This window comes from Carlito syrichta, unplaced genomic scaffold, assembly GCF_000164805.1.
Source record: "Carlito syrichta isolate Samal-C Ts95f unplaced genomic scaffold, Tarsius_syrichta-2.0.1 Scaffold312120, whole genome shotgun sequence".
Classification (NCBI taxonomy): domain Eukaryota; kingdom Metazoa; phylum Chordata; class Mammalia; order Primates; family Tarsiidae; genus Carlito; species Carlito syrichta.
Genome location: NW_007256216.1, coordinates 555,280 through 567,743, shown reverse-complemented (window position 1 = coordinate 567,743; position 12,464 = coordinate 555,280). Strand labels below are relative to the sequence as shown.

Here is a 12,464-nt window from a genome sequence, read left to right as displayed (position 1 = left end):
TTCTGGAGACAGCATCTTCCTCTCCCCTTGGCCCCACTTTGGGGTCAGCCCCTCCCAGAACCGTTAGCTACCCCAAGGGAGGGAGGCTGACCAAATAATTTTTTGCCAAGTCAACCACTGATCACTGGCTCCATGAAGAGCAGTGGGAGCACTAACTCATGTAATCCTCAGACCAATTCTAAGAGGTAAATACCCATACTCCCATTTTGCAGAAGAGAAAAATGTAGGCACAGACAGCTTCCATAATTTTCCCAAGGTTACATAATTTATTCTGGGATTCAGACCCAAGCAGCCTGGGTCTGGGGTACCTACTCTTAACCACTGAGCCATCCTGTCTGCTTAAAGGCAAAGCAAGAGACCCCAGGAATTTGGTGGATTTCACAGTCCAAGACTCTTTCGGCGGCAAAGGGCCTCTAAAGTCACCTTTTGATGACTGCACTCTCCTAGTTTGTTCCTGTAGGTAACTCTGAACACATTTGCGCAGGGCAAAACACAAGTGGTTTTGGAACACGAACTCTCTAGTGCGCCTTTTAGCCCAGCTCACTCTGGGCTCACCCTTCCCCTAAGGGACAACCTTCCCCCTCTCTGTCTCCTCCTGGGTTCCCCTCTCCCCTAGTGACTTCCTTTTGATTCTCACCTCCTTCCCTCTCCCCTTGGAAGGCAGTTCAGCTAACACTCATTAGCACATGTTAATAAGCATCAATTCATGTATCAGGCATGCCACAGCAGGAGAGGAGAGAAAGGAGGGCAGATGCTGTCACTCTAGGGGTAAGGTGTCCACAAGGCCAGGATAGACCTCCAGGGCTCAGACCACCAAAGAGATTGGATAGGGGACCAGTTCTCTGCCCAGGGAGTCCTCTCTGCTGTCCTCAGGCTGTGCTCTCAGTAGCTGCTTGTTTTCTCTGAGACCAGCTCAAAGCTTCCCCAGGATGGATGTGGACCTTGGTTCTCAGCTCACTGGGGCAAATAAATTCCCAAGATGTCCCTAGGTGGGTGTGGTACTGGAGGATCTAGTTCTGCCTCCCCTGGTCAAATGTCTGAAAGCCTCCAGAGCATGTCCGAGTGAGATGGGTACCATCGGGTGGAGGGAGGCTCCCAGGGAGGGATATACCAAGACCCAAAGAGCCCGTGGAAGCCCCTCTTACGCCCACCTGAATCTTTCTTGGGCTTTGCTGGTTCCAACTGCTCCCCTCTAAAGCACTCTCGTCTCTCCCGCCAGACTGAGCCCCCTTCGCGGGCCATGTGGAGCGTGGAAAGAGTGCTGGGTTCGAATTCCAGCTCTGCCGGTTGTTTGCCAGGCAAGGCATTTCTGCATTTTAAGTCTCAAGTCCATCATCCGAAAAGTGGTCCCTGCTCTTTCTGCTGTGGAAGGATCCGGTGCGAGGAGGCATGAGAGACTTAGTGAAGCCTGCAGCCCCAGGTGCTACACACTCCTCAAATGTATACTACTAGTATTACCATCCATGCTGTTGTTACTACTGGTGTTGTTATTGCTACTGCCGGCAGTAATAAGGGGAGGCTGTGCTCAAGACGATCCGAGAGGGAGGGAGGGCAAGGGCAGCCTCTCTCCCACTTGCACAGAAAAGCCTCCGAGCGTCCCTGTTTCGGCGCCGAGGGGTCTCGGCTGAGACGCGCGCGGGATCCCCAGCCCCCTGCCCACTCCCCTCCCCGCCAAGAACCCCAGCCCAGATCCTCGCCGGGCCGCCTCTGCCGCGCCGCGCCCCGGCCGATTTTCTGGGCCCGCGCGCCCCCTGTCGGTGGCCGGGCGCGGGCGCAGCCTCCGGAGCGTATATAAGGGCAGCGTGGCGCGCGGCCCCAGCGCGAGTGCCAGAGCAGAGCCGGCGCGGAGAGGGAGCGCGGTGCAGGCTGAGGTCTCCGAGCGGCTCACCATGGCTGGCCCGCAGCAGCAGCCCCCTTACCTGCACCTGGCAGAGCTGACGGCGTCCCAGTTCCTGGAAATCTGGAAGCACTTTGACGCAGACGGTCAGTAAAGCTCCCAACTTCTGCGCCCATCGGCCCCCAGGGGACCTCCGGTGGAGGGACAGGGGACATTGCTCAATGCGGGGCAGGTGTGTGTTTGCCCCCAGGGGGTTTTCTGGTCGCAGAGCCTGCTGGGGTCGGGGTCTTGAGCTTGGAAGACATCCGGCAGTTCTGGTGACAACTGTCAGTAACTTTTGTTCCCTGGCATAGACTACACAGCCCACCGGCCTTTGCAGCCTCATTCCGAGCAAGTTGGAGTGTTCCCAGAGAGGAGGCCTGAGCTGGGAAGGCTCTCCATGTTCCCCCTACCGTCTCCCCCACTCCTCCCTTCAAGGTAACTTCTTTCCTTCAGCTGCCACAGCCACAGGTCTCAGAAGCCCACTCGTTTCTTTCGCTGTCCTCTTTTGCTGAATGCCAGATTAGCCCCGTCACCATTCTGGAGGCTGGGACAAGTTAGGGGCTCCTGAAGGGAAATCCTTGGTCTCCCCAGATCAGTTGGCGAGGAGCAAGAACAGAGAATGGCATTTGGGGCCCTGAACAACTCCCTCCCCGGGTCTTCTGCTGTCCATTTACCATCCTTTATGGGCATGTGGGTTTTCCATCCACAACTGCAGTGGGTGTGGTGAGGGTAGGGTCCAGGTGCCAGCCCCTGACTTGTTCCCTCGTGGTGATAATCCGAGGTGCTTTTGGTGACTTTGTCTCTGAGTTGGGGGGAGGCACAGTCTTAAATGCCTCAGTGACGAACCCTCTGTTCTGTGCAGTTTTGACGTTGATTCACCCCAAAAGCAAGGGCCAGACTGATTCACCCCAAAAGCAAGGGCCAGACTGAGTGACCTTTGGCGACAGCTCTCGGCACACTAGGATTTCAAGAATATGTGGTGACCTGACTCTGGCAGAAAGGGTGCCCCCCACCTTTAAAGGGTTTTGATATCACTAGGGACTTTGTCTCCATCACTCCGAAAATAAATAAATAAGTGATCTGATTTTCCTCTCCGAGGTCCTAAGATGAGCATCCAGAATGTTCTGGCATCTCAGACCCATTGGCAGGGTGGTGGCTCAGGGTGTTTATCCTGGAGTTGAGAGCAAGGGGGATGGGAATCAGGGAATACTGGGTGGTGGCCCATTCCATTCTCCTTTCCTCAACTCGGTATGGTGTGGAGGTTACCAGGCAGAGATCCTCTTTTCAGAGTGCCGTGGGGAGGCAGGGGTTAATGTCTGCGGACACTAATGGATGAAATTTTAATTCCTTGGAGTCAACTGAGAGAGCTGGAGGGGCAGAGAACTGGGCATCTGGATACCTGGGTTAGGACCATGTCTGCCTATGAATTACTGAAGAAGGTGGCTAGATTGTTAAATCTGTACAATGGGGCTATGGAGGGGTTGTATTTCCAATCCCCAGCTCGTGCTATAAAATTCCCTTGGTGTAACGGGCTATACTAAGAGAATTGCAGCCTCTTCGTATTCTAGATGACGTGCATATTCCCGGAGGATGCTCCTGCCAGTTTATCTGCACCAGAGACTTGCCTGATTCAAGGAAAGTTACCAAGCGGCCAAGGTTATGCCACTGGCCTCCTGCTAGATGAGTCAGCTATAAACAGAGGACTCCACAATTCTACTCGCCCCTGTTCTCACAGGGATAACCAATCGTGCTCTCCATAATCATGCAGATCCTTGCGCTTATCAGAGACATTGTACTTTTCAAAGCACCATCGCACTTTTCTGAGTCCCACACTGGAAGGCTGCTGGGCAGAGCATGACTCCCCCTGTGCAGTTGAGGAAACAGACACAGGGAGTGACTTATCCAAGGTCGAGTAGCAAGTTAGTGGCAGTGCTGGTTCCTGGCCAGCACTTTCTTCCCTACTCTGGTTTCTGGACACCTGCTTGGCTTGGAAGAGGGTTTCTTTTTCCCATTATGGTAGGTATAAGTCTCCCTCCTATTCGCCCACAGAAGAGCCCCCAGCCCAGCCTTGGAGATGATGGGCAATTCTTTTTATCCCAGAATGGAGTCCTTGGCTTGGCTGGAGTATAGCTAAGCTACCACTAGACCCAAGGGGTTTTAAAGTCTCCCAAAGCCACTTTGACTCTGTCTGCCTCCTGCTCATGTGTGAAGAAACAGCTGGATGCTTGATTTTTGCTTCCTTGTCTGTCAGGCTTCCTGTTGGGTCACAGCCTCAAGATATCCCAAGGAGGGAACATGGGCTCGACAGAGAAGGCAGGCAAAGAGGATCAAAATGCCAGAGATGACAAGAGGTGATTTAGGAAAATACATGTACAGCCAAATTGCAATTCAACTAACAGACCCAGAATTAGGCGTTGAGCCTCCTTGCTCCGTACCTTCGCTTCTGGCCTTCCTCCTTCCCTAACCCTCCGGTCCTAAACACCCAAAGGCTTCAGGTGAGCTCAACACTCACCACCTGTGGTCCTCCCAGCCCTATCTGGGCCTCTTTCTTGCCAACGCTGGCTTCTGTTTTCAACTATGGTTTCTTCCTGAGTCTAAGAGTCCCCCGCCGCTCCCTATCTTAAAGACCCCTGGGAAAACTCTCCTTTGCAGCTGGCCAGGTCCCTGGAGTGAGCTTGCTGGAGCCCAATTAATCTCAGCCCCCAGGGAGTAGGAGCCACCTCCCAGTTCTCCTGGACTCTCTAGTAAACAAAGACAGCAAACCTTAGGAGACAGCTGGATCCCAAGGAGAGTGGGATGGGGCCAGGGATCCTCGGCTCAGCCCATTCCAAAATAGGAGGAGGGACTGTCACCCTTGTGCTTTTGCCCAAAGAGTTAGATTATTTTCAAAAATTCTCATTAGCTTTGAGGTGGAGAAAGGAAAAAGCATGTGTTTGGAGAGTGAGGAATTGACACTCAAAGAGGCAGAATTCTTTTCGTGAGATCACACAGCAAAGCAGATGTCGTAGAGGGACACCCAGGAATCCAGTCTCCTGGTCCCCGCGGCCACTCCCCCAACTCCTTCTCAGTGGTCAGCCAAGGTCATGCATTTCAGAGGGTTCCAATGTTACCTCTCAAAGGCAGACCAAGGAAAACGACAGCTAAACCCACCCCATGACCCAGATGGGAGCTGGGGTTCTTTCCATGTCACCTCCATGCTCTGAGTGCATATGGCCCATTGCTCTGTCACTTCCTGGTCACTTTTTTTTTTGAGTCCGGGTCTCACTGTCACCCAGGCTGGAGTGCAGTAGCACTATCACAGCAGCTCACACAACCACTCATCACAGCCTCTAACTTCTGGGCTCAGATTATCCTCCCACTTCAGCCTCCCGAGTAACTGGGACCACAGGCTGGTACCACCACGCTCGGCCAATTTTTTTTATTTTTGTAGAGACAAGGTCTCACTGTGTTGCTCAGGTTGGTCTCGAACTCCTGGGTTCAAGCAATCCTCCCACCTCAGCTTCCCAAAGTGCTGGGATTACAGGCTCGCGTAAGCCACCACACCCGACCTCCTGGTCACTTATTTTTTAGGAACTTCTTCATTCTGCAAGATCTAGGCGACTGAGGGATGCCCAGCTCAGAGTTCACACTGCCTTCTTTGTGTGACTCTGACCAAACAGGCCACCAGACTCCTGTTCTGCTGACGATCCATGAGAAGTGAATTTATGTCTCAAAAGAGAAATGTCGTAACTTTTGCTGCCCCTCTGGAGCAACTAAGAGTGTAGGGCTATGATGGGTTCTCCTCCAGAGACAAGCAGATAGTATGGGACCAAGTAGAGAATCCCACTCGCTTCCAAGAATTTAGCCTGCATAGATATACTCATACCTATGCAAAAAGTTGTATGAACGAGGAGGTCTATTATAGAGTTCTTTATTTTTTTTGAGTTGGAGTCTCACTCCGTCACCTAGGCTGGAGTGCAGTGGCACACTCACGGCTACCCCGCATTGACCTGCTGGGCTCAGGTGATCCTTCCATCTCAGCCTTCCAAGTAGCCGGAAAAACAAGCACACGCTACCACACCCGGCTAATTTTTTATTATAGAGACAAGGTCTCGCCAAGTTGTCCGGGCTGGTCTCGAACCGGCAGACTCAGGCAATCCACTTGCCTCGGGCTCCCAAAGTGCTGAGCCACCGAGCCCAGCCCAGAGTTCTTTAGAATACTGAAAATTTGGAAGTGGGAGGGCAAGTGTGCTTCAACAAGGGACAGAAAAATAAGTCACAGTCATCTCTACAATGGAATATTATGCAACCAATAAGAGTGAGGTGAAGCTTTGGAGTGATATGGAAAAATGTCCAAGATGTATTAAAATTGTAGCAGAATACTATTATAGTATAAGCCCATTTTATTATTAGTGACACATGTATGTTGGAGACTCTTTAGAAGACTACAACCGAGCTATACTGGGTACCTCTGAAGAGTGGACGAGGTCAAATGAAAGAGATTTTCCTTTTACTTTTAAGTTAATTTTGGCAGTGTTTGAAGAGAATGTGTTTCTTATATCTTATAATAAAGATATAAGAAGAGGCTGGGCATGGTGGCTCATGCCATGTAATCCTAGCACTTTGGGAGACCAAGGCAGGAGGATCACTTGAGCCCAGGAATCTAAGACCAGCTTGGGCACCATAGCAAAAAATTTGTCTGCACAAAAAATTTTAAAAAACAAAACATTAACCAGGTGTGGTAACACATGCCTGTTGTCCCAGCTACTCAGGATTCTGAAGCAGAAGGTTTACCTGAGCCCTGGAGGTTGAGACTGTGGTGAGCCGTGATCGTGCCACTGCACTCCGGCCTGAACAACAGAGCTTGAGACCCCAACTCAAAAAATAAAATAAAGATGTAAGAAGAAAACAATTGTATGAACACCTCCCCTCTCCCCCAAAAGAAATACACATCTCCGGGTGGGGGAATCTGCCTTAGACTCTTCTGGGCCTCTGTCCGCCTCCCAGTGGCCCTGGTGAAGCTAGGTTCTCAAGGGCTTTCACAGGAACTACGCCCTGTTCCTTATCTGTGTGGGCCTCAAGGATTTTGAAAATAGTGACAGGAGGGCCACCAAGGGCTTAGGAGGGCTCTGCCTAGGCTCCCCTTCTTGTCCTACAAAACCCAGTGACCTTGACAGAAGTAGCCTTCAAACCCACACACCACTGAGGACTACCAGGCAGACCAGAGTGCCCAGGCAAGCTCTCCTTCACTGCCAATTTGTTGTCTCTTGCTGGGGGAAGGGGAGGAAAGTCAGACCAGCAGCGCCTCTCAGAGGTGAACAGAGGCCTGGGCAACTGGCATTGAACGGCCACAGGAAGGCACTTGGAATACTAAAACAGAAGACAGGCCATGACAGGGTCACAAAATATGCGGCGTATATTAAGAATTTACATAAATACATACAACCATTGCAACTTAACTGTGCTATTCTCATAAGACAATCTTGGGATTTATCAAAACAATTGGTTCTTGGCCTATTAAAGTCAGTGGGGACTGGTGCTGGGAACCAAGGTTAAAATTGTCGGGTTGGGGCAGGGCCTTCTCTTCACCCTGTGAGTGAATTTCCACAGGGTCCATGGACCTCTCAATTGGGCTTGACATGATGTTAGGACCTGAAGCCCTCAGAAAGCAGCTTCCTGCCCCACCAGGGGTAGTCCCTGGGGATAAGGCCCCCACCCCTGCCGCTATTCCCACCTCCAATTTCACAGTGCCCTTGGGTTGAGGAGTATCCATGGAGTATTAGCCCTGCTCTGGGTGCCTCTGGGTGAGATCTCATGCCCCATTGCCCTGCCCCTCAGACTGTGATTGCACCAGCAGGGGGGGGCAGCTGGGTCTGTGCTGAGCTGAGGCTCCCTGGAGAGGCGGCCTAGGGACATGTTGCACAAGCAAGACACCAGCCTTCATTGTCAGGGCAGCCACCAACCGAGCCAGTCCGGGCATCCCTGCCCTGCTCAGCTTGTTTATTTGCCTCCAGACTTCAGTGGTTTTACTAAGCGAGCCCCTGGGGGAGGTTTCCAGAGCTAAGGAGACCCTTCAGGGAAATCAACTCCAATATCGAGGGAGCCAGAATTAATAGAGCAGGCATGAGGCTCTTCAAGAACAGTGCCCGCCAGCAGCGCTCCAGGGGGATTGCATCAGAGGCCCTCCCTGGCAGAGCCAGTCCCATCCGGGCCCCCGGCTTCGGCCCTTCCCCTTCCTCATTGGCTCTCTGCTGTCTCCCCTCTTGTCCAATCTGCCCCATCCTTCTGGCCTCCTTCTCGCCTGGGACTCAGCCCAGAATTAGGCTGCCAGACATCCACAGGTTCAGGGGACCCAGCCCAGCTCACAGTCACTGTTTCAAAGCAGCACCGCCCATAACACAGATTGAAATTCAAGTGTCCAAACATTCATCTGGTAGCTGTTTGCTCTGGGGCTTATTCTTATTTTCCGGGAGCCACTGGAAGAAGTGCGTGCGTGCGTGCGTGCGTGCGTGTGTGTGTGTGTGTGTGTGTGATGTGAGAGAAAGAGAGACAAACCAAGACAAATGCACATATGGACAGGGGTTGTCCTTGGAATGAATAGAGAGAAGGCAAGCAAATCCAGGCCTTCTGTTAGCTGTGTGGCTGAACCTCCTTCCCATCAAATTCGTCCTTTCTAAGATGGGGTTGATAACTATCTGCCTGGCCGGGTCATGAAGATCAGATGAGGTGGGAAGCCAGAGCTCTTTGTAAATGGTGCACACCATGCAGAGTGATAGCAATGCTGTAACAGAGGCTGGGGAAGCCAATTTCTTACCCCCAAAAGGCAGGATTTGATTGTCCCGAGGGTGTTTCGTGCTAGAGGTTAGAGGACTATTTGCCTTTTGATGAATTTGAACTACAGAAGACAGACAGACTAGGAGACTGGCCTCATGGATGCTTCTGGTGCAGCTTAACAAGGGAGTGCGGAAACTTCTAAACTTCCCTCCTTTGACCTCTCTAATGTATGCAGACTGGCACACAAGAAGGGACTGGACGCAGCATCGAAGTCAGAGTTCTCAAACCTGAGCGTGCTAAAAGGGCTGAATAAAACAGACCTCTGGGCCCCACCCCCAGAGATTCGGACTCAGTGGATCCTGGGTAGGTCCTAAGGATTTGCGTCTCTTTTTTTGAATCTTTTTTCATTCTGTCACCCAAGCTGGAGAACAGTTGCACAATCACGGCTCACTGCAGCCTCAAACTCCTAGGCTCAACTGATCCTCCCCACTCAGCCTCCAAAGTAACTGAGACTCCAGGTACACACCACCATGTCCTGCTAGTTTTTTCGGTTTTTTTGTAGAGTCGAAGTCTCGCTATATTGCCCAGGCAGGTCTCAAACTCTTGGGCTCAAGCGATTCTCCTGCCTCACCTTCCCAAAGTGCTGGGATTACAGGTGTGAGGGGCCTCATGACAAAGAATTTGCATTTCTGGGTTTGAGATCAGCCCAGGCAACTTAGTGGGACCTCATCTCTACAATAAATCAAAAATTAGCTGGGCATGGTAGCGCACGCCTGTAGTTCCGGCTATTTGTAAGGCTGAGGTGGAAGGATTGCCGGAGCCCAGCAGGTCGACACTGGGGTGGCCATGAGTGTGCCACTGCACTCCAGCCTGGGTGACAGAGTGAGACTCCAACTCAAAAAAGAAAAAAAAAAGAATTTGCATTTCTAACAAGCTCTCATGTGACGCTGATGTGTCAGACCACAATTTGAGAACCACTCAACCAGAGCTTCTCAGATTTTAGCATGTTGAAGAATCACCAAGATCATGTGATAATCAGATTGCTGGGCACTGCGCCCGGAGAGCCAGATTCACTAGGTCCAGGGTGGGTCCTGGGATTCTGCATTCCTAACAAGTTCCCAGGTAATGCCAACGCTACTGGTCCACAGACTGCACTTGGAATAGCAAGCCCTTACACGCCAAACCTACTGAGTTAGAATCTTCACTTTAATAAGATCCCCAGGTAATTTTTCCATACCTTAAAGTTTGAGACATGTTACTCTAAAACAGTTCTTGACCTTGACTGCACATTAAAATCACCTGAAGAGCTTTGAAACTAACCCCACCCCATCAATGAAATCAGAAACTCTGGAGGTAGGGCCCAGGTAACAGCATTGTTTTAAAATCTTCCCAGGGTGATTCTAATATACAGCCTGGGTTGAGAACCAGTACTGTAAAGGAAGCAGTAATGCTGAAACTCTGGCTGAAGTTTTCACCCATAGATTGATTCAGAGGACACTGGGTATAAAAATGATGCTTCCCATTTGTGTGAGATTTTACATTTTCCAGCACACTTTCACAACATTACCTTGTTTGGCTGTCACCATAACTCTATGAAGTACAGAGGACATACATAGTTATGCTTATTTTAGAGATAAAGAAACTGAGGCTCAGGGAGATTGAGTTACCTGACATTACATGGAAAGTCATAGAGCTGGTGGTAGAATTATTATACCTCTTACTCAGGTGCCTGTTACCTGTTCAGCTCTTAGAAAATCTGTACATACAAACCTCAGAGAGAAATAAGCAAGCGTCTTTCTACCGTAGGGTGGATCATCCTTTAGTCAAAACTTCCCAAGCATCTGTTGTCAGATTACTGGTAAAGAAGTGTTGCTTCACTTTCAATTTGGGGAAATTGAGGCATGATGATGGTGAAGAATAGTAGCAACTGTAGACCTAAGGAAGGATGCAGCATCCCTGGCTCTCACCCTCTCTCCCTAATGTTCAGAGAATGTGATTTGATAAGGAGGTTAGGAATGATGGTTACTATGGTAACCACATCTTTATGGATGCCCATTCATGTGAGACTTACTTGGTGGCCAATCACCCCACCCTCCTGTTAGAGAGTCCTAGGAAGAGCAAACCATCGGTCCAGTGCCAATATCCTCCCTAGAAGGATGTGGGCTAGACCCTCCTCTACCCCAGCCTCCAGTGAGAGAGCCTCCTGGATAAGGATGAGGAGTTACCTTAAGGCAGTGGCCCCCAACCTTTTTGAAATCAGGAACTGGTTTCATGAAAGAAAATTCTTCTATGGTTGGAGGTGGATGGGATGGGGAGGTGGGGAGATGGCCTTGGGATGGTTCAAATACGTGACATTTATTGTGCACTCACTGATAGGGTTAAGATATGAGTCTGTAAGCAATTGATTTATTATGGTCTGTGTGAAGTCAAACGTCACTACAATGTTAATCTGTATTTGTAGCTGCTCCCCAGCGCTAGCATCACCACCTCAGCTCTACCTCAGATCATCAGACATTAGATTCTTATAAAGTGTGAGCAGTATACAATACAATTCGCACTCTGGTGAGAATCTAATGCTGCTACTGATCTGACAAAAGGCAGAGCTCGGGCAGTAATGCAAGTGATGGGAAGTGGCTGTAAATACAAATGAAGCTTCGCTCGCTCACCCACCGTTCACTGCTGTGCAGTCTGGTTCCTAACAAGCCATGGACCGGTACGAGTCCATGGCCCAGGGGTTGAGGGCCCCTGCTTTAAGGGACGCTAAATCAGCAAAGGCCATTTCTCCACAAGACCCCACATTGCCTGACTGCCTATCTTATCCCTGCTTCTCACCCTGTACCATCTGCTGCCTGTCTGACTGCCTCATCCCTGCAGTAAAGTGCTTTTAAGGAACAGGTTTGGTTATAGCTCCCAAGCACCAGACACAAAGTAGAACTGTTGCTCTGTTCAAAAAATAAAGGCTGGTTGTGTTGAACAACATTTCTGTCCCTTTGTTGGGGTATACAGAGGGAGGTAGTGGAATTCCTAATGTAGTGAGAGGGGCCCGTCCATTCTCGGGAACCTGCCTGTGCTGCTCAAGCCAGACTCACGAAGGGGGCTTCTCTCCACAGTGCCGCCATTCCAGCTCCTTCCTTCCTCTGGCCTCTTCTCAGTGGCTGAGTCTTCTCAGGGAGGCCTTTCCTGCTCATCCTGTCTAAGCAACCCTGGAAGTCAGTCTCTATTCTATTACATCATCGTTCCTTCATTGCACTTGACTCTGGAAATACCATGTTTAAGTTCATTTCCTCACTGATTGTTTGCCCCTGCTTCACTCCCAACACACCCCATTAGAATGTAAGTCTCATGAGGGCAGGACCTTGTCTAGCCTTTGCATCTCCAGTACCTCTCACACAGTTCACACAAAATGGGTGCTCAACAAAACTGCCATGAATGAATGAATAAATGAATGAAGTGAAGCCTGGATCAGGAATTAGGACACTCCAGTTTTGGTTCTACCTCACTGTGTAATCCTGAGCAAGTTACTTACTGTCTCTGTGCCTCAGTTTCTTCTGTTGCTAGGAAAGGATTCTACTCTGCCATGCCATCCTCCCGTGTATCTGGAAGGCAGAGGTGGCATCCTGTACCTGTTCATCTTGCCCACAGCAACCCACACAGGCTTTACACATAGCCAGGGCTCAAATTTTCTGCTGGAGCAAAGAAAGAGGGTAAAAGTGCTTTGAAAAGTTAAAGACATTCTATCTGCATGGGAGTCACTGACCTTTGGAACTTTCCTGCTGGGTGAGGCACTGGCTGATTGTCTGAGCTTCTTGAGGTTGTTGAACCTCCTTCAAAC

At 50.4% G+C, this 12,464-nt stretch overlaps 1 protein-coding gene across 3 annotated transcripts in view; it reads left to right on the top strand.

The window, feature by feature from the left end:
- The first annotated feature begins 1,817 nt into the window (after window positions 1–1,817).
- The window catches only part of CALB2 (calbindin 2), a 29,964-nt gene continuing 19,317 nt past the window's right edge, over window positions 1,818–12,464 (top strand). For all 3 annotated transcript variants that reach the window (XM_021718355.1, XM_021718354.1, XM_008069576.1), the window contains exon 1: window positions 1,818–1,983. In XM_021718355.1, coding sequence (XP_021574030.1) covers window positions 1,890–1,983 — 94 coding nt within the window. In that variant the 5' untranslated portion in view covers window positions 1,818–1,889. The remainder of the gene's footprint in view (window positions 1,984–12,464) is intronic.